Source organism: Serinus canaria, chromosome 18 (assembly GCF_022539315.1).
Source record: "Serinus canaria isolate serCan28SL12 chromosome 18, serCan2020, whole genome shotgun sequence".
Lineage (NCBI taxonomy): Eukaryota > Metazoa > Chordata > Aves > Passeriformes > Fringillidae > Serinus > Serinus canaria.
Genome location: NC_066331.1, coordinates 11343147 through 11364717, shown reverse-complemented (window position 1 = coordinate 11364717; position 21571 = coordinate 11343147). Strand labels below are relative to the sequence as shown.

The following is a 21571-nucleotide window of genomic DNA, read 5'->3' as shown; positions in this document are numbered from 1 at the left end:
GATGAGTGCTCCAAATCTGTTATTAACTATTCACTTCTTGTTGAAACTCTGGCTGAGTTCAGTTAATTGCAAAGGTATTTGGTAGTTTTGGGGCACTTCTCACAGCAGCAATGTTCTTGACCACTGAAAGAGTAAGGACAGCTTGTGAAATACTGATTTATTGTGCAAGCAGCACCCTGAAAATAAATCACATGTGAGTGAATGGGGTTTGTGCGAAACCAAAGAATTTGGTCAACATTTAGGTGGGAGATGAGCCTAAAAAGAGCAGATGGCTCACAAAAATCACTGATTTTCTTCTCAGAGGCAGAAAGTGGTGCTGAGGCAGGAGGTTTGTGGGTTTCTCCTAAGTCATTATAGAGCCAGGCTTCAGATGGCCTGCAATTCTTGGGTGCTGCTGAGGAATTCCATTCTGATTGAAGGTCTCAAGGACATGCCTGTGGTTGTGTTCTGAAGAGAGTAATCTTCCTGTCTTGGGACAAAATATGTAACATTCACAGGGTTCAGGGCTGTGTAATAATCACTGTTTAGGAGCATAGTAATAATCACAGAATGTCTGTAAAATGCAAGTCACTGGGTTGCACCAAGATCTCCACATCTAGTGGGTCTGGCCTTGAGGGAAAGCATGGCTTTAGAATCAGTGTATCTGGGATGTAAATGTAAGATAATATCCTATTTAAATTTCTTATTTAAAAAGAAATGCTTTCTTTACCTAGAAAGTATTCTCAGCCCTGCTGTGCATTGGCCATGTGTCAGGTGTCCATATGCTGCCATTTCACTGCCTTTAGGAAATTTTGCTGTTGCATGTCCTTTGCAAACAGACACCTTGCCAAAGTGAAGGCTAAGGAGACGGATATTGCAGTAGGTGCTCTCAGGTCTCTTTTTCAGTATTGCTGGTGCCACTATGGAAAATGAAAAATCCTGAACTCCAGTCTGCCATCACCCAAGGGTGCTTCTGGTCCCTGTGATCCCCCAGGATGGACTAATGCCAGCCATTCCCCCTCCAGCACTGCTGATATTGCTGCCCAAATTCTGCAGGGAAGGAGGCAGGTGAGGTGCATGAGGTGCCTTGCTGGGATGGCTTTGCACAGGAGATAAACCTGGTCTTTCTGCATTTCTGTGCTGGGCTGTGCAAACATCAGGCTTTGAGGACTCCTTGAACCTGGAACAGCAGTAGAAATGCAATGTTGTTTTTCCCTTATCCCATTTGGATAATTTGAATATGGTTGTTTGTCACTCTTTATCCTGGTTACTCAGGAACTCCCAATGAACTGGTCCTGCAGAATCACAGAATGGTTTGGGTTGAAAGGAGCCTTAAAGACCATCTTGTTCCAACCCCCAGCCATGGAATACCTGTTCTTTATGTGGTAGTGAAAAAAACAACAGTGGTGTGCTGTATCACTCCTGGCCCTTGGTCTGCTGGTAGCTGAGAGGGTCCCATCTTGGTGTTACTGTCACAGGAAGCAACTCTGCACCACCAGAAGCCTGTACTGAAGCTCATGGAGGAATCTGAACCAGTGACTCAAGAGGATGAAGCTGGGTTTTGTCTATTTGGACTTTGAATATTTTGTGTGGTTTTGCAGATAAAACAGTAGCCCTGAGGCTCAGAAGATCTTCATTCTTTCCTGATCTCTGTAGAAGAAATGCACTTCATCTGTAAAATAGGGATGGAGATTCTTCTTGTTGGAGGAGGGAACAGCTCAGGTCTCTGTCAGCCCACACCCATTGCTCTGAACAGCCCTGCAAGGTGAGTGCTGGGTAAGGCTTTGAGGAGTTGCATGGAGACTGGGTCCCCTCCTCTCTGACATTCAGCAGATCATGGAGCACAGCAGTGGCCTGGCAGGGTGGTGTGGGGAGCTGAGTTACGTGCCTGGGAGTTGCCCTGTGCTCTCAGGTTCACAGGGAGCCCCAGGCCTTGTGTGAGCTGTGTGTGGTACCTCAGCAGAGCAGGTATCCTGGTACCTCTGACAGGGAGGCATCCCAGCACAGCAGGCATCCCAGCACAGTAGGCAGTTGCTGGTACAAAACGCTCTGCTCTTTGTTCCACCATGAGTGAAGAAACCCAGTCCCTGTGCTCACAGCACTTTTCCTTCTCATTTCCCCCACTGGGCTTTTTTTTTTCTCACTTCCTGTATAATCTGCCCCAGCAGAGTCACACATTCACACTCTCCTGGCTCCAGCAGCATTTCCCGCTCAGCCAGGCCATGGTATTTCAGGGCTTACACAAAACACATGTCCTTTTCAGTTTTGACAGTCCCAGAAGAGTAGGAATGGAAACAGTGATACTGTTAGAAATCATTATCATTACAGATAGAAAGCATGTTGTCCTAGTTGCTCTCCAGAGTTGATTAGATATTCCCTCTTCCTTGGAAATGCAGGGTGTCTACAGAACACTTTGCTATTAAAACAGAGATATCAGCACTGTTTTCCTCCAAGCAGCTCTGCTGGAGGTGGTAATTCTATATGGTCCATTGCAGTCTGTCCCCAATGGCATTTTGAGTCATGGAATTTCTTGATCAGGCAAAGAGCCAGTCCCAGTGAGGGCTCAAGGGATGCAGGATGCCACTTGTCCTGTCCGTGGGACCTTGAGTCAAATACTTGCCTCTTGGTGCTGCAATTCCTTCTTCCTATCATGGCAAGACCAGTGCTGGAGGGCAGGGCTTGTCCCCCAGGAGAACGTGTCCAGTACTTGGCCTCGCCCGAAATAAGTCAGAGTCTGCTTCTAATGTTCGTCATCTCCCAAATAGGGTTTGGGAGGGTTAACGTGGGGTTAGTTTGGAGTCGAAGGCCTCAACTGTGCTGGGAGCTCAGAAGTGTCATCAGTGGTGACCCTCCTCCCTGAGATCCCTCAGACTGTACCCTTCTGGATGATTCCGTTGATGTTTTTTAGTCCTCTCTGAAATAAAAGTACTACAGGATTCTGTGGCTCCAACAGGAGGTCTAGTGAGCTTCAGAGCTGCCTTTTTTTCATGGAATGTGTGCTGTAACGCACATTGCCTGTGCCCCTCAAAACTAGTTGTAGTCAGAGCCAGACTCTGCTCTTCAAGAGAAATGCAAACATTGGGGAATTACCCTGGGTGATTGGAAAGAGCAGGGGTCTGATCTCCCACACTGACCTAACTGGGATGACTGGGAACATCTTGCCTATCTTCCTCACCCATAAAGCAAGTAGGAAGAAGAGGGAAAGAGTCATACCTGCGAGTAAGGTGCACAGAGACCAGACCATGCTGCCAGGGGATCTCCCAGCATGGCAGGACAGGCTCCAGCACTGAACTTCTTCAGGCACTCAAACCTCATTTGCAAAGAAGTGTCTGGCCCAGAGATCCATCTTTTGGTAGTAATTAAAGCATTTCCGCAGTGCTTCCAGGGAAGCTGCTGGACAGCATCCAGACTGGGAAAAGGAACCGCCTGAGTTTATCAGCGGAGTTCCAAGCTTTGGATGGATATTCCTGCTGCAAAGTTGCCAAGGCTATCCCTGTACTGAACCACACCCAGCAGCACTGAAGGGAAATTCAGGCATGCCAGGGGTAAGCGGGATGGCTGGGACCACACAGTCACCCAGCAACAGAGATCAATATTATTTAGGTCTCTTCTCCCTCGTCTGATTGCTCTGGCCTGGTTGTTGCGTTGCACTTGGCTTTCAGCAGGGGCAAGGACTGGCAGGAGCTGTCAATATGTTGGGAGTGAGGCTGATTAACCCTCCTCGCTTCAAAAATGAGGATTGGGAGGAGTGTAGTGGAAGCATCTGCAGGCAGATGTTCCCATGCCATCCTATGCTGCTCAGAGCTCTGCACAGGGTGTCGGTCGACCTCCACCCTGTGGGACCCAATGGACCTTGGCCGGACCAGGCAGAGTCCTCAGGGCTGTCGACTGACAAACGCTTCTGTTTTGGGGTGGGAGGGAGTCTGTCCCCTGCGGTGTAACTGCTGCCCGGCGGGTCTGGTCCCCTGGAGGCAGCCGGCACTGCGTCCCACGCTCCTGCCGGGAGCAGCATCGCTGGGCTTCCTGCAGGAATCGCTCCGTGGGGTGTCTGGAAGGTGCCCGTGGGGGAGGTGAGGAGCCATCAGGAAGTGCAGCTGAACGAGGTACCTGCAGACCTGAACCTTGGTGGTATCTGTCTCTGGAGCCGTGACAATGCCAGAGCCGCTGTCGGACTTCAGAGCTCAGAGCTCTGGAGACGGTCCAGAACCGCCCGCCGCTTGTGCGCCTTTCTCACAGTGGGGACTGCAGGAGGGCCGCGCTGGACAGACGGACAGAGGGACAGGGATTGCTCCGCGCTGCTGTTGGGATGTGCGGCCGAGTCTCGCTTGGCCGCGGTGACGGGCACTCCCTCTATTGACTTCTGCCGAAGTTGCATCCTTTCATCCAGCAGTGTCCCTGGCTCTGGTGATAATAGCACCTTCCCTAATGTCTGTAGCCCTCACTAAACCACAGACCAGACTGATTATTGCTGCTTTTGTAGCCTTTGCAGAGCTGTTTTTTATTTATAATTGCACCCCACTGGTCTCTTCATAATGATTTTCCCGGCTGCATCCTATGCGGTCCACTGCTGCAAAGCCACATTTTCATAGAGGCTGTTGTTGGTTTTAATCCAGCTTGTTATTTGGATGATATATTAATAGCAATATCTCTGTGAAGCTTTAGAGTGTTTTCTTTTCCAAAACATTTACAATAAAATCTAAGTGTTAGCCCTAAGAGCACATGTGTTTCCTTTGGCTACCTCCTCCAGCGATGAATCAATTAACTGTGTGCTCAGTGGAGAGCCTGTCTCACGAGCCTGTCTCACCCCGTCCTGTCCTGCCTTGTCCCCAGAGCCTCTCCTGAACCTCTGTTTAAAAGGTGTTTGGGACCCCAGTGGGAATAAGGGTGCTTGAAAGGCACCGTATGGTTGGAGGAGCGTGAACTTGTAATTGCCCATGAGCAGATTGTAGGAGGCTGTAATAATCCCAACTGTACTTTGCAGATGTTCATTTGTGTCTTGTGTTCTCCTAAACCCCAAATAACCCACCACACTTTATTTCCCAGAGAGGAAGGGTGATGAGGCTGGGTGGTTTGATGCTCTTGGGATGAGAAAGCACTAGTGAAAACAGAAGTAAAACCAAAGCTGTTGCCTCCTGAGTATTCTGAGTCTGTGGGTGGGGAGGAGTGGGGTGATGCTCTTTATTTTAGCCATTTATGGGGGAAACCACCCCCCCAGCAAAACTTGTCTTTGCTGGAAGTGGTTTAAATCGAACACTTAACTCACTGGGACTGGTGCCTTTAATTTCATTCAGAAGGCGACTGTGAATGGATTCTTCACCCACTTCAAAAGGCTGTGGCAGTGCGTCCGCTGTGGTGCAGATCATTCATGGACACTACAGGAGATGTGAAAACATCTGCTAGGTCCATGCCTGCTCCTTTCAGTATACTTACTCCCCTTGCTAATAATTGTCTGTGTTCTGTCATCTAGAAAGGGGCCTTGTGTTCCTCCCAGGTATTCTAATGCTAATTTGTTTAGTTAAAAAGAAGAGGCTAAACAGATGTGAACCATTTGGTTAGGTTGTAGTTCATTTGTTAGGCAGTGCAAAGGATTCTTGGCAGGATATTAAATATTACCCTGGCTGATCACAAACACTTCATATTTCAAGAGAGGAAGGGAGGTAGGGACTCCACTCCATAAATCAGCCTTTTCAAAGAAACAGAAAAAGGCAAACATTAGATAAATCTGTGTCATTATACTTAGAGATCAAAGGGGGTTTTACATATGTATTTATGCAACTGGCAACCCAGGAGACAATAATAACAAACATAGATCTCTGACAGCTTTACAAAAATAAAAATTAGCCGGTTCTAATCTGTAATTATCTGGGAACTGTGTGAGGTAGGAGGTTGCTTGCACTAGAGCTTTGCTGAGACAGTGAGCAAATGTTAAGTCATTCATAAATGCATCAGGAAGTTGTGTGGGCAAGAGGTTGCCAGAGCCACTGGGTGGTAGCAGGGCACGGCCACTGCATCTGCAGCCCTGGTTTTATCCACAGAGCCCAAATTAGGCAGGCAGGGGCTACCAGAGCCAGAGGTCACCAGGGAAAGCAGCATTTCCCCTCTGTGCCATGATGAAAATCATTCCTTTATGATGAAAATACAGAGTGATGAAAATATATAGCGATGGAAATATGTAGTGATGAAAATCATTCCTTGATGATTTTTGAGCAAATTGTCTACAAGGAATTTACCTGAAGAATCCATGAAGGCAGGAGAATTTCCATCCATGGGGTGTCTCCTGCTTGGCAGTAACATGGAGTTAGAGCACCGTGTCTGGTACCTTCCATAGCCTCACATGGCATTGTTGGCCTGGATGAGCCCTCCCACTATTCCCAATGGCTGGTCCACTCTGTACAGCTCAGTAAGTATAGGACTGGAGCCAGAGGCTCAGGTAAGTCATGGAAGAAGGGGAAGAAGCCTGAGAAGACCCCTGAAAGGGTTTACAAGCAGCAGAATAAGAGAAAGACTAATGGGAGCTGCAGTGGGTATTGCTTTAATCCAGGGCAGAGGAACTGAAACTTCTCCAAAGCAGCAAGCGCCATCACATCACCCAAGAGAAGGTGAAATTCAGTTGCGTTAAAATAATTTTGTGGACAAAGCAATGCAGCCACAGAAATTAGAGATGGAGAAGTAGCATGATGTCATCCCTCCTTCGTTCTGGCCAGTTACCGGGCTGATTTCCTATTCTCTTGTGCTGGTTTAAAATGACTTCAGCAACTTGGTTTCTGCCTGTTCCCATGGGAAACTTCCACAGTCTATAGATTTCACTGGTAGGAAACTCTTCTTGACAGTCAGACTATATTTTCCTTTACTCAATTCCATCATATCACTCCTACTTATGCCTCCTTGGAGCACCCTAAACGCTCTTCTCCATTGAAGTCAGTGCAGTTATGTGAGCAGTAAATTTGGCTTATGGCACTTGAAGAAATAGATATTAAAACCCCAGGGACGAATTAGGGAGCAAGGGGAGGGAGGGCAGTGGGGGAAAGGAAATGGTTTCAGGTTAAGAGAAACAAGATCTCCTCTTACATCTGTGTAGCAGTACTGCCCATGGCCCTGGTGGGAGCCTGCCCAGGACAACACAGCGGGACACTGTGAGAGGCAACAATGTCCCTGGGGTCTCCCTAGGTTGTTCCTAGGATGTCCCTGCTCAGTGGTGGGGTCACGAAGCCACAGCAGAGGGCTCTAAGGCATTATGTGGCACTTGGACTTGGGTACAGAGAGGTTGCATAAAGCCCTGGGCATGTGTCTTGCCAGTGGCCTGTCTCCCCCATCTGGGATGGCCACTGCCTGCTGGTACAGCAATCCTGATCCAAGAACAGTCACTGCAAGCTGCACCTCTAAAGGTTATATCTATGCATCTTTTAATAAAAACGGAATAGAAAAGCTGCCCAAATGCATTTGAGCTGTAAGTTATGTGATTGCTGGGAGAATACTAGCTAAAGCACTGCCATGGAATGTGCAAAATCCCCATCCCTGGAGAATGCTGGAGCAATTTGGTCCTGGAAAGGAGGGTCCCACAGCTAATGGTATTGTGGCAAGGATCTTCTCAGACAGAATCTTAGTCTGCCTTGCAGGACCTGTTGTGTTGGGTTTGGTTTCTGTGTGTTACTCCCATAATGTGGACTGTGGCAAATTCCACCAGGAATTTTTATGGGCTGGGATTTCAGAAAATACAGCATGACAGAAGGTGCAGCAGATTGAAAAGCCAACTCATCAACAAAAAAGTGAAATCACAGTATCACAGAATAGCTCAGGTTGGAAGAGACCATTAAAGGTGATATCGTCCAGCCCCCTGCCATAGATAGAGACACCTTCCATTAGACCAGGTTACTCCAAGCCCCGTCCACCCTGGCCTTGAATGTTTGCAAGGATGGGCCATCCACAGCTTTTCTGGGCAACCTCAGACTGTGTTCTATCACCCTCATTGTAAAAAAAAATCTCCCTGATATCTAATCTAACCCTGCCCTCTGCCAGTTTAAAACCATTATCCCTTGACTGGGCTAAAAGGTTTGTCCCCACCTTTTTCATAATCACCACTTAGATACTGAAAGACCACAATAAAGTCTCCCTGGAAACCTTGCTATCCACGTACCTGGGGATAAAGAGGAGAAAAAAATGACTGAGATGCCCCAAACACCATGATGCCCCCAGTGCCTGGCCCCCCGCTGGCGTCTCCCTGCAGCCGTGGGGGGACAAGGCACATGAAATCCCAGCCCGGAACTGAGTGTGTAGCACACGGAGCGCACCGGAGCCGCCCGGGAGTGCCGAACGGGCCCGCGGCAACTCGCGGCCCCGACGGTGCGACCCCTCCTGCCGCCGGCCAATCAACACGCCCTCCGCTCCCTTGGCCCCGCCCCTCATTATTATGCGAAAACCCGCAGCTGTGATTGGCTGAGAGCGCCGCCCATCCCCCGGGCCCGCGCACCGCCCCCGCGGCTCTGCCTGCGCTACCGGCGGCGGGCGCGGAGGGGGCCGGGCGGCAGCGCCGGGCGGCGGCGGCGGCGATGGGGCCGTGCTGAGGGTCCGCGGGTGCCCATGAAGCGCCGGGCAAAGCCGAGCCGAGCCGGGCGGGCTCCAGCCATGCATCCCGGTGCGCTCGCGGGCACATGGGGCAGCGCTTGAACCGCTGCCTCGATGTCCCCGTCGCGTTGCCGCCGCTGAGGCGGAGGCTGCTGCTGCTCTTCATCATGCTCTTCCTCTGGCTCTATATGTTCTACTCGTGCGCCGGCTCCTGCGCCGGGCTGACGACCCGCGGGTCACCCGCGCCGCCCCGCACCGCCCCGCCGCTGCCCCCGCTGCTGCCGGGAGAGCCGGGCGAGGAGAGCAGCCTGGAGGAGCAGCGGAGAGCTCCCGACGCCGGCACCCCCATCTCCAGCTTCTTCAACGGCTCCGGTACCAAGCGGCTGCCGCAGGCCATCATCATCGGCGTGAAGAAGGGCGGAACGCGGGCGCTGCTGGAGTTCCTGCGGGTGCACCCCGACGTGCGCGCCGTCGGTGCCGAGCCCCACTTCTTCGACCGCAACTACGAGCGGGGACTCGCCTGGTACAGGTACGGGCCGGGCCGGGCAGGGGCCCTGCGGCGGGACGGGGCTGAGCGGGGTCCCAGCCGTCCTGCGCTCGCCGCCCCGGCGCGGGGATGCGGCCGCCCCGGGCTTCGGAGCAGATTGGGAAGCGCCCGGGGCGAAGAGTAAATGCTCCGCTAAATGCTTTCCCCCGAAAAAACAACCCCTAAAAATATAAACCCAGAGAGCAACTTGCGGTCCCCGTTAGCCCAGGCGGCGGGGGAGCGTCTGCAGGTTTTCCTCGAGCCAAAATATATTTAATTTTTTTTTAAGTTACTTATTAATTTAATATTTTTGAACACTCTTATTCCGCTGTACTTCCCAGTCTTTTGCTGGAGCGTACTTTTCCTCCAGCTCAGGGTGTTGCTGAAGAATAACTGGTGTGTCTCCTGGGTCTGCACGGGCTGGCGGGCGGTGCGCTCAGCGACCGCGTGTTTGCGGGGTTTTTGACCCGTTTGGGTTAGGTTTTTTGGTTTGGGTTTTGTTTTTTTTTTTGTATCCATTGGGGTGAGACTTTACCCGTTTTCTCTTTTTCCTTTTTTTTGTGTGGGGGCAGGCGAAGTGGGGAAGATTTACCTGTTTGGGAATTTTTTTGCACGTTTGGAGGGGATTTGACCCGTTCCGGGAGCGCTGCCTGGTCTGGGAGGCGGCAGCTCCACGTTCCAGTTAAAACTTCCTCACTCGCTGCCTGCATTCAGTCTCCGTTAACTTTCTCCTTCCCCGTAATCATCTGTGGAGCTGATCGATTGCCCGAGGTCGCGATCGCCAGCCCGGCGCTGGACTGCGGGAGCGGAATGGGGTGTAGCGAGTAACGGGCGCGTCGGGAACAGGATGAACCCTTTGCATTGGGAGAAAATTATAAATTTGTGGCTTGCATCCTGTAAGGATGGATGTAATTGTAAGCGATTTTGCGAGGAGCAGCCCGGTCCGGAGTGTCTGTGTGCGGGTGGGCTCTGCGGAGAGGGCGGCGGTGGGAGCGGAGGAGAAATGCGATCGTATACCGAACGAGGGCGACCCCCGTTTCGGTGCCTTTCTCACCCTTTTCCGATTGAAGTTCCTTTATCAGGGTTGTTTTGAACATGTCTTTCTACTGAGTGTTTACAGGAATGCGAAAGAAGCCGAGATGGAAACTTTGAAGCTAGATGGGAGCTGTGGAGTTACGAATTGTAACCCCTTTGTAGTCTTAAAACTCCCATCCGACAAGTCCGATTAGGTTTATGTCTCTCTTTTTTTAATGTTGCCATCTCCCAGCAGTTAGTGAAATGAGTGCAGGATAAGATCTGATGAGGAGGAAGTAAATTTTGAAAGCCTTTTCGTTTTAGGAAATTCTGTCATCTCGGTGGAGGCTGTGGCGTGTTGTCCCGCAGCAGCCAAATGAAAGCTTTGTAAATTCAGCTGCGTTTAAAAATCTCACATTTTGAAGGAGAACTTGCATATAACAGAGCAGAAAACCTGTCAGGATTTATCAGCAAAATGGTGTTGTATGTGTTGAACTCTGTTTTTAATTAGGCACCTAAATTAGACCATAAAATGGTTGATTAATCTTTTACAAGAAGGAGGTGGAAGGGGAGAAGGAGAAAATAATGGTTATGATTGAGTTCATCTGTCATCCCAGATGTAGTGGGTGAAAGCCAATATATAAAGGATATACATTATTTTTAAATTTGGAGAACAGATATTGTGTTTAACTTCCTAAAACTTCACCTTATCAGCTGCTTAATTTTAGGCAGTGTGGGCCCTATTCCTGCAAATACACTGTAGTTTTTCATTAGTATCTTTGCAAAAGGGCTGTTTTAACTGAGATATGACAAATGTTGAGGTCTGAATGGTGATGCTCTCAAGCAGCAAGAGATGCTGGAAGTCTTGAAATCAGTTGTGTGTGATTCACCCCGAAGATGGGAGTGAGTCCAGCTGTCTGTGGGACTGGGACCTGGGTCAACTGGCGGGGGGGGTAACTACTTAATGCAAAATACTTGGGAGAGGATGAAAACCAGCAGACAAGTTGCTATATATTGTGCATTATTTCTAACTTAATTAGAATTAGATGCAGAAGTTTTTTCCTATAAGTTTAGTCATCAGAAGTCATCACTATAGAGGGGTAACTCCAAGCTCTTGCTGACTTCTTGCTGAATCTTGGCTTCCCAGCACTCCTCAAGAACACATTTATTTCTCCCAGACCTAATGAGGCTTTTATTTATTATCTTAGTATCAATAAGGAGATGTGTTTATACTTTCTTGTTAGTGTTTCAGTACAGTTGGATTAAAGATGCTGTAAAAGGTGTGTGGTGTCAGCATGGTGCAGTGAGCTGGGCAATCTCATCTTTATTTTTCAGATGCTTTTGCTCAAATCTACTGAACTTTGGAATTGGGGGAGTTACTGTGTCCTCAGCACCCAGAGTGCAGTGAAAATCCAATTGCCTGGCTTTGAAAAGATGAAAATAGAATTTTTGACCCAAGTCTCATTTGAAGTGTATTTTAGCTAATTGGCTAAATCCGTTTATGTTTGTTAGGAGATTTTGTTTGTTTAAGTTGTTCCTGCCATCCAAAATCTTCTTTTTCAGATTTTTAAGATGGAGGGAGCATGAGATTTACTTGTTTAGCTTGATGAATTCTTATTTTTGGACATGATTGTGATTAATCCTGTGTAACCACTTATTTCTGCCTGAAGTTTTCATCTATTGAAAATAACTTTAGAAAGAGGAAACATAAACTTGTTCCTTGCTCCATTTTCTGTCAAGTGAAATGAAATCTGTTGGTTTGTTTCCATAGTGTAGAATGTAGAACACCATCAAGAGGTGCTGAGTATCATTCCTGAAAATCAGGAGAAAAACAAGACCCATTAAATGGGTTTTTTTCAATCGTGAGATAACTGAAATTTGGTGGAAATAACTTCTGTGTGCACATTGCAGGGTTTTCTCCCCCCTCTCTCCTTCCCCGTAATGAATACAGCATGTTAACTGCTTCTAGTGAAAATATGTATTGTGACAGGGAAGGAATGGGATCCAGCCACTATTGCAACCTAATTTTATGAAGTGCCTTGAACTTTTGGATAGTAGAGAGGTTCCCTCTTTGTGGCAGTAGGGAGTTCAGCTCCACAGCCTGTGTGCATGTGTCTGGCTGAGCAGCCTCAGGGATGTCGTTGCTCTCTTTGGGGTTTACTGTAGAGCTTGGTGGGGAGGAACGAAGTAGTTCTTCCAAGCCTAGAAAATCAGTTGTTGAATTTCTTTTATGATTTTCTTCATTTGATTCAACAATGATGAATTTTGAAATGTCCTATGGACTTGAAAGTCTGTTGTCCTATAATTATTGTAAGAAAAAATGATTGTCATTAGTGTTACATGTTTTGGATTTTTTTTTTGTTATTATTTTCAGTCCAGTGGCCTGTAATGCCCAGTCCCTCCTGCCTTGGGCTGGCTGTTGTCAGCTCTACTCAGCATCACTGATTTATATTTCAAGTCTGTAGCTCTCTGCCAGGAACCCCTGTGCTGTGGCTGTGCCGGCTGTAACTGTGATAGCAGGACTAGGCTGAGCTCCTCTGTCTCTAGCAGTGCACCAGGGAGACCTCTTGTCCTTTTTTTCTTCTTTTCTCTTATGGAAAATTCTTAAAATGCTGGTGCTTTGTCTTCCCACTACTCCTAGGTTGCCCTAACTCATTGTCCTTGCTGACACTGGGTGATTTGGATCAGCACGATCAGGCCCTGTGGTCTGGTGGTGTGTGATAAACTGTTTCAAATATGCATTTCTTAGACTCAGAAATTGCTTGGACTTTAGGGTGCAAAGTGCTGCTTGAAAGCAATTCCTGAATTGAGAGAAACTTTCTTATTTTTTATATTTTTCCCCGAGCCTCCTTTTTTTTTTTCCCAAGGAATGTGTGGGGGGACAAGCTGGTGCTTGCAATTGGCCAGGATGTGAGCAAGGGAAGAATAAAAGTTTGAACCAAATCTTGAGCAAGGCAGGATTTTGCCCCTGTGTTTGGCCACTGTCTATAATCTCTGCTTTAATGAAGGTTTAATACCTGCTGCTTAGTTGCCTTCCCAGTGATGCATAGATCCAGCAGCACAGACAGAACCGTGGCAGTTTTCACTGTCACATTGTTTATTGGCCCCAGGAAGTTTGGGAACAGTCCTGATACTCCCAACTGGACTTTGGGTGCAAATGACTGCATCTAAGCAAAGACTGGTTCCTCCACTGCATTCCTGTGATTTGCGCTGGGTCAGAACAAGCATCTCCTAAAGGACAGTTGTGTTCTCTGGGAAGGTTTTGCCAAACAATTTTGGTATTGAGATTTTCTTTTCTTGATGTGGAAAAAAAACTTAAAACTCAACTATTGGCCTTGCATTGTGTTGTGCTTAAGCAAGTGGGGACTTTTAGTGGTCCCCTCAGAATGTGCATGGAGAATGTGCCCCCTTGGCTGCTGCAGTGGCTCCCTACGATGCGCCCTGAGCTGCTGTGTAATGTTGGGAGGAAAATGGCCCCCCAGAAGAAGGGCTGGGCTGCTATAATCAGTCAGCAAGGCCCTTGTGTTTGCATGGGATCATTCCTTCAGATCTGAGGAGGGTTGAGTTGTTCAAACAGATGGCAAAGATTATTCGTGTTGCTGGGGTTTCAGTGCACTGCTCTGTTTCAAGCATGTTGCCCGATATGACGCACGTGACAAGTTCTTCCCAGCACGACGCTGGGGGGGATGACATTGTCTGTTGTGATCGGGTTTCATGGCCTCACCTGTTGAGCTGCTGAACTTTTCAAAGTTGACCAAGCGTTGGGGGTGACGGATGCGGATGGTGGATCTGCCTGGCTAATCGTGTTAGTGCAGGACCCCGTGGCCTGCCGGGAGCATTGTGCTCCTTGGCATGAAAATGATGGGAATGAAAACCCATGGGCTCATCTCTGAGTTTGGGATTTATTACTTTTTTATTTTCAAGTGGGCCATGGCAGGTGTCTGTAACACACACTGAGCGTTGGATATCTCAAGGCACGTCCAGGCAAGGCTTTGTTTTTAAAAGCATCCAGCCAGCCCTGCGTGCAGTGGCTATAGAAACTCTACCCGAACTACTGTTCTTTGGCGCTGTATTTCCAGTCTGCCTGATGATAAGAATGTCCTGTATTTGGGCCTCTCTTGCTGCTGCTCTGTTTACTTGAGCCTGGGTTTGGGGCTATTTACCCATCCCAGCTAGGAAGAAGTGTAATTTAGTGACCATTCAGCACAGGATTCATGTCTCCTGGTGGCATGACCATGGGTGACCAATGGGTTCAGGTGATAATGAACGGGCCAGGGCCATGTGGGATGGGTAACATGGGTTTGAAGAACAACAAATACTGGGGCACGTTGTCTCAGTGGTGTAATTAGTGGGTCAGGGGCTATCAGCTACTACCTGTTGTCACCATGTGGTGCTTGAGGACAGGCTGGAGAGGCTTCTTCCTTGGTTTGTGGGAAATGACTAAGTGCTGTGCTGGGTCCTGACTTGCTGCTGATGACTGTACTGGGGCTTGCCCTAACCATTGCAATTCCAGGTCTTTCAGCAGCTTGCTGTATATTTAATTAGCTTTCCAGAAACACCATGTGCTTTTTAAAGGTACTCAGCCCAGCAGCAGCCAGAAGGCAACAGAGTAAATGGATCTTATCTTAGCTTTCTTAATGGAAACAAGGGGTCCTGTGACAAAACATATTGATTATCAGCAGGCTCAGAGGAAAGGAGGGGTGAATTCAGGACAGGCGTTTGTGGTGGTGTAACTTTGCCTTCAAGGAGTTGCTCCCAGTCTGAAGGTGGTAGGAAGGGGTGCAGAGACAAGTGGGGAAGGGCATCACATTGTGCCATGGGTCAGATGAGGGGAAGAAATGGAGGTCAGGAGCACAGTCCCTCTGTCTCCACCTACAGTGGAGAGTAGGGTCTGCTTGGCTGAGATGTGTGGTGTAACTTTGTCCCCATTGGATCACTGTTATGAATGGACTATCTCTCCTGATGCCATGCTGTCTTTGAGCGTTCCCTGTGGTGGTTTCCCTCCTAGGAATAGCCATTAAGTAACTTAGTGATGATGATTTAGCATGTGGTGCCCTTGTACTGGGAAGGTTCAGAGGTGAGGAGGCACTTTTGGGAGCTGGCTTGCTTGGCTGCCTGACCTTTCTTCCTGGCCCTGTGGCCTCAGGAATCATTCAGACAAGACCAGAAGCTTTGGTGTTTGGGACTTTAGATGATGTTGGTGGAACTGTTAGAGAAAAATAGGTGTACAGGTGCTGCTGGCAGATCTCACACTGATTTCTGGTAAATGAATAATCCCATTTTTAAAATCTTTCTGTCAAGATATGTGAGCATGGCAGTGCCCTGCCACATGGTGGCTAGGGAAACTTTATTTAGAGAAAAATAATACCAGGTTCTGCTAAATGCTTTACATCTGCGTTAACCTCCTTGGAAACGCCCTGGAACTAGCCTGCTTCTGCAGCAGTTTTGTTCTCTCCGTACAGAAAAGGGAGGGAGGAAGAACATCTCTTTAGAGGGGTGGTGTGACCTAGCCTTGGCATCAAGGGAGTCATGGCTCTGTTTGGCAGCAGGTCTGACCCAGAGTTTAATTTGCAGCCTATCTGGGATGCAGAGCAGCGTGGCTGATCCTGCCCTCGATGTGGCTTGTAAGGTGACACACTGGGAGCCTGGCTTTGCTATCCTTATGCTGGTGGGCGTCATCCTCCCTTGTCCTGGTCTTCCTGTGAGTGTTGTGCTGATAAAATTCCATAGGTCAGAGCCGTAATTTGACCAGTTTTCTCTGCTGGTACAGGGGATTTCTTATGAACACACCAAAGTGGTTGGTTTGTAATAAAAGTGAGCAGTTGTAATCTTTCTCTGGAACTGACACAGACTTTGCATTCTCGTCAATGCAGCAGGCAGCTCTTCCAGAAGAGAGGGAGGGTTATTGTCCACAGGCTTTTGTTATAAATGCCAATGTACAATATTATAGGTGGATGTGTGCATTTGACAAATCCTTCCTAAAAGTGAGCACAAGGCCAAATCCTGCATTGCCACAAACATGGTCCAGCAGTTCTGACTGTATTCTGCTACACTAATTTCCTTCAAAAATACACTTTTTCATGTGGGAAGTTGGCTCTGATGAGGAAACGAGTCTTCAGCAGCATGTGGTGACAGAGAGGGAACCAGATCCCCAAACATGACTGTGTCTAACGCAGTCCAGAACTCTGCCTAGGGATGGGCTCCAAGATCAGACCCTCAGTGTGCATCCATGTGACTGTGCAGAAAATGTCCACACAGAAACCAAAATGTTACAATTATTAACTTCAATAAAGCATCTTGACAAGCTTTATATTAAAGCCCCAAGCTTTCAGCCTCTTCTGTGTTTTTATCAAACGCAACCTTGCATTAAAGCTTGAAAGTCTTGAAACTTGAAAACTTAAACCTTCAAGTGTGGGTGAATGGCACAGAGAGGTGTAGGAAATCTTTGGAAAAGTGGTCATTTAGTGAAAGGGCAATTGTGCTGGGGTTATGCTCCAGCAGTATTTTTGATTTGGAATGGGGTCCAGAGGCTGAACAGGCTCAGAGCCCCTGTCACTAGGGGGAGGATGAAACCCCAGCGCCTTCCTAATAAAGTGCTTTGCTTCTTCACTGAGCTATGAAATATTAAAAAAAAAAAAAATTGGCAAGGCCTGCAGCTTTGGCATGCCTTCCATTTGTTTTCCTAAAGAGGTATTAGACTTGGAAGGAAATCAGGAGGTGTTGGAGTAAACAGGCGGTGTGTCCCAGCCCTTAGGTCCTGGAGTGGCTGTACACGGTCCTCAGCTGTTTGTACACAGGGCCATGAATGATGTTGCTAAATGTGAATTGCAGAGGGACCCCATGACTGTGCTGTGCCCTGTGTCTCTGCGTGTGGGAACAAACGTGCTGCCTGCCACTGAGGTGCTGTGCCTCTGCTCTGAACCCCTCTGAATACACCTCTGGGGCCACGTTTAGTGAATTGTGCCAGGTCAGAGCCAGTGTCCCTAGTGCTAGGGGGCTCCGTCTTCCACAAGTGGGTTGGAGTGGAGCCAGCTCATGAAGGTCTCACCTGTGACTACTGGGGCAGTGGTAGGTATCTGGGTGGCTCTGAGCATCCCTGGGCTCCTGCTCTGACTTTACTATGGCTGGACCAACCAAAGCGAGCTACAAAAAGCCAGGCAGCCTGGCAATTGCCCCTTGTTGGGGACATGCTCAGCAAAGCCTATCTTCCCTTTCCCAGTGCAGTGCACTGACTTGCAACTTAACACAAAGATTGTAACACCTTTTTTTCCTCCCCTTTTAATTTCCCTCTTGAGCTGGTCTGGTAACTAATGAGCCTTGGGCTGTCTACATGGCATTTGGAAAAGCAGAGGGAATAGCTAATACAGGGAAGAAGCCTTGAGAGGAGATATCAGCCTTGCCAAAGCAGAAGTGGAATAGCCGGTTAGGGTTTCAGCCTGGGTTTGCTGCAAGCTGAGAGGGGCCGGGAGCTGCTGTGTTCCCTGGTAATTACAGAGGAGCCACCGGGCACACACCGGAGCCTTGGCCAGATGCCCTGGCTGCACTGCCACTGCTGCCTCCCCCTGGAGATGATTCCAAGGTCAAACTGCTCAATGCAGTGTAATAATTAATTGGGCTATATAGAAACAGAAAGCTCATGTGGTCCTAAAGTAGCTTAAGAGCCCGTGGGTTTCCTCTTCTCCGCCTTCCTCCCCACAGTCTTCCTCTTCTGGGGCTCCTTTGTGGGTGAGCCCTGCAGTTGTCGTAGGCTCGGCTGTTCCAGCAGGGCTCACCAGTTGGGTTAAGCAGCTGCACAGCTGGGTCGGAGCCCAGAAATGATGGGGGAAGAGCAATGCCTGCTCTGCCTCACCCAGTTCCCCCATCAAACCCACTGCTGGTGCTGGAGGACAGGGCACATGCTGAGTCTCTGCCTTCCCAGAGTAAATCGCTTTACTCAGTGGTGGTGCCTGATGGGGAAGAGCCTCGAACTGGGAATAGCTGCTGGCATTTGCCTTCAGTAACAGGCATTCCAAAGCTACTCTTGCTTTGAGACTCAGTATAGCAAGAGCTAAGCTGGACAGCTTGTTCCCCATCATGGGGAACATGGGGAAGCTACAGTGTGGGGTTCAAAACTTCCCCGAAGGCATGTTCATGTGGCATTTGCAGAATGCAGGGGAAGAATAAGCTGGGCTAGGTTTCCTGGAAGAGGTACAAAAACTTAAGTTTGTAATGAGGCTTGGAACTAGACCCAAACAATCGCTTGCCTTGTGACTCCTGGGGAGCTGAGCCTTTTATGGCATCAAAATTGATAATACTCCTTTATTCATTTTCTCATGGATCGGTCTAAAACTGGTTGAAGCTCTCTCCAAACTCCTAATGTAAAAATTTAGGGATAACATTTATTTCAGCTCTGTGTTATTTTCAATGTAGCTGCAGAAACATCTTAGTGAAAATTAAAAATCAGATTTCTTAATCAAGCATTAGTGATTATGTGCTGTCAAGGAAGTTGAAGAAGGGCAGAGCAGCTTCCAGCTCTTCCAGACCAGACCAGGTTTTACAGCAGAGGCATGTACATGCCCTGAAACCATCGGCAAAGTCTGAGCCTTGGTTTTGCACAGGGAAATAAATCCTTGAAAACCAAAGAGACCCCAAATCTGGCTCCAAGAGTTGGGCAATGAGCATCGTCACTGCCCATGTTTGCTCTGGACCCTCTTCTGCTGCTTCCTAAGGCATTTCTACGTGCACATCTAGACTGAGGGCCACCACGGGGGGGTGAGGACTGGTGGAGGAGATGCCCAGGGTGATGGGCTCCATGCGAGAGGCTGTGTTTTGGCAGTGTAGATTGTCCATCTCCAGCTCCCTGACTCCAAGGCAGAGCTGACTTCTCTCACTTTTCAAGCACCAGGCTGCCTCTACATCCCAGGGATGGAAGCAGAGAGAAAGGACTTTGTAGGCTCACAATGGAATCCCAGAGCGGTTCAGCCGGGTCAGAGGGGGTTGTGCTGTCTCTTTAAGAACCCAAGGGTGTAGAGATCAAAGGTGTGGGCGAGTCAATTACAATTCACACTTGGTTCATCCATATGTTTGGGTATTTGAAAAGCTTCAATAGTCACCCATTTTATATCTCTTATGCCCATTGATTTGTTAATCTGACACTTGGTTTCATCTGAATAATAATAGCTGTCATTCAGAGTCCTCAGTGTTCAGGGAAAAGTCATTTCACTTGGGTTGTGCTCTAAGGCCTTGGCAGTCTGGTCCACGGTGCTCTTTATGTACAAGGCCTTGAAGGACTTGAGGATAATTCAGCCCCATGGCTGGCTCTGGAAGGAAATTGGCTCTGAATGAAAGCAGAGTGGGATGCTGGAGGTTGCTGGAGGGCTTTGGCCCGTGTAGTTTTACTCATAAAGTCCCTCTTGGTTGTCACCATAGCCATGGACCTGCCATCACAGTGCATGGGGTGTGAGGAGATGGCAGGGTTACACACAAAGACAACCCAAGCCATCAGAAATGGCAAGCAGGCCCTCTTAAATAGTGCCTGAGTGCTTTGGACCAGATCAAATCATTGGTATGGCCATGCGAAGTCTCTAATTATGTGAATGCCTTTTTAATGAGAAGCAGTGCTTTGCATCTGTTGTACTTGCAGCAGAGCATCTCCACCAGCTGAGCCTGCTTTTTAAAGAGCTCTTGGCTGGGTGTCATTGACTGTTTATGACCACGCCAAGATCCCAGGTAATGACTGGGCAGAAAGGCAGTCTGCAGACAGACCTGCTCCTTCATGTTTCCCTAATTGGCACCTGTTTCCCTCCTTCACTGGGAATTTCTCTCCTTCCCAAGGCTGGTTTGGTTCCTTCTGCTTTACCCCGAGTCCTGCAGGGTTACTGGGGATGCAGGGATATGGTGGCACCACAAACCTGCAGCCTGATTTCCTCAATCAGGCATGCTGGGTTTTAGTCCTGGAAATATTTGTATTTTCTCTCTTGGATGCTTGATGTGAGGGGTCAAAGGGAGGGGAGAGTCAGGAGGTTCATCCTGGCCTGACTAGAGATATTGGTGGAAAAAAATCTCACTCTGGATAGATGTCTCACTGCCCTGGTCTGTTTGCCACAGAGAGGTCTTGATTTCCAGCACTACTCCTTTCTGAGAGCAAATCACAAATCCATTAACAAATGAGTTGAGGTGACAATCCCATTTGTGTTAAAATGCATTTAGGGATCAGCACTGAGAGGATCACCGGTGTTTTAATTTGCCAGGCCTTTTGTTCCAGTGGGTGGCAAAATTAGCTCATCCCAATGAGGGTCACACTGACCTGGCCAGTGCCCAGATTAGTGGTGGTTGGGGTTGGTGCCACCCCTCCCTTCTGAGAAGGAAGCAGGAGACTTTCAGAAGTTAATTCGGTGTCTCAGCTGAGAATAAAGTCTAAACCAATTTTAAATTCTTGACCCACTCAATGAGATGCTAAGGGTAGTGAGCAGCTGGTGAGTACAGGACATGCTTGGTTGGTTGAGCACCCTCCCCATTTTCCTCTGATGGATTTGTTCTTCCCTGCTGTTACTGGCCACGGGAAAGGTTCTCTGATGGTTGGAGGGGCATCCCATTCCCTCTGTCACAGCTGAGGAGAAGCCTCAGTGCTGCACAGTTTCAAGGCTGGTTTGGGTGTTGCTGAAGAGGCAGGTGGACTCGTGCAGCTGAGATTTGACAGCACCTTGTTGGCATTACTTGGCCAGTGGAACATATGTACATGATCAGAAAGGGCAGGAAAAAGCATAACTTTCTTTCTTCATAAGGAAAATGGAAAGCTGACTGTTTTCTGCACTGTTGTTTTGAAGGTCTTTGCTGTTCAGGTGGTGCTGAACGCCTGTTGGATTCCTTTTGGTGCAGAAAGTGAATTCCTGGAGATCCTTCATGGCTTTTTTGAAAAACTGTGGTTGTAAATGTGTCTCAAGATTTGTTTCAAGCCTGGTCTGGCCCTGGCTACCTTGTGAGATCCCTTCCCACATGCTGTGGAAGAGCTAGTGGTCTCTGGTTCAGATGTTCCAGGAAGATGTTCCAGCAGGTTGGACCAGGGCTGGCCACTCGCATTCAGCTGCTTTTTGGGGGCTGGAGAGAGGCTGCTGCCATGGTCACTTCAGGGTTGATTTATGAGTGTGTGCCATAGAAATCTATATCCATATAACTGGCATGGACCTGCACCCTAGAGTGGCCCAAACCAGAGGTGTTTCTGTGGAACCAGCTCCTTTTCTGGGAAACTGGCAAAGTTCCCTATTGCAGCACAGCTACAGAAACAGCGTGGCAGTGTGTGTTGCTGCCATGCCGATGACTGGGGGCTACGAGATGTGACCATCTCCCCTGCATTGATTACACCAGATGTGCTCTCTGGGTCCAGATCCAGGTGTACCCTGCTCGCTGGGCTCCCCACCTCCAGCATACAGCAAAATGAGTCACTGCGACAGGGCCTGGAAGAGGAGGTACTGTACGGATGAGGCTGGTGGGATAACCTCCTGGGGGCTACCT

The 21571-nt window shown here is 48.6% G+C and overlaps 1 protein-coding gene across 1 annotated transcript in view; it reads left to right on the top strand.

Annotated features, from left to right (window-relative positions):
* The first annotated feature begins 8498 nt into the window (after positions 1-8498).
* HS3ST3B1 (heparan sulfate-glucosamine 3-sulfotransferase 3B1) overlaps positions 8499-21571 on the top strand; it is a 29423-nt gene continuing 16350 nt past the window's right edge. Inside the window, exon 1 of the mRNA XM_050981405.1 lies at positions 8499-9070. Within this exon, the coding sequence (XP_050837362.1) occupies positions 8628-9070 (443 nt within the window). The 5' untranslated portion in view covers positions 8499-8627. The remainder of the gene's footprint in view (positions 9071-21571) is intronic.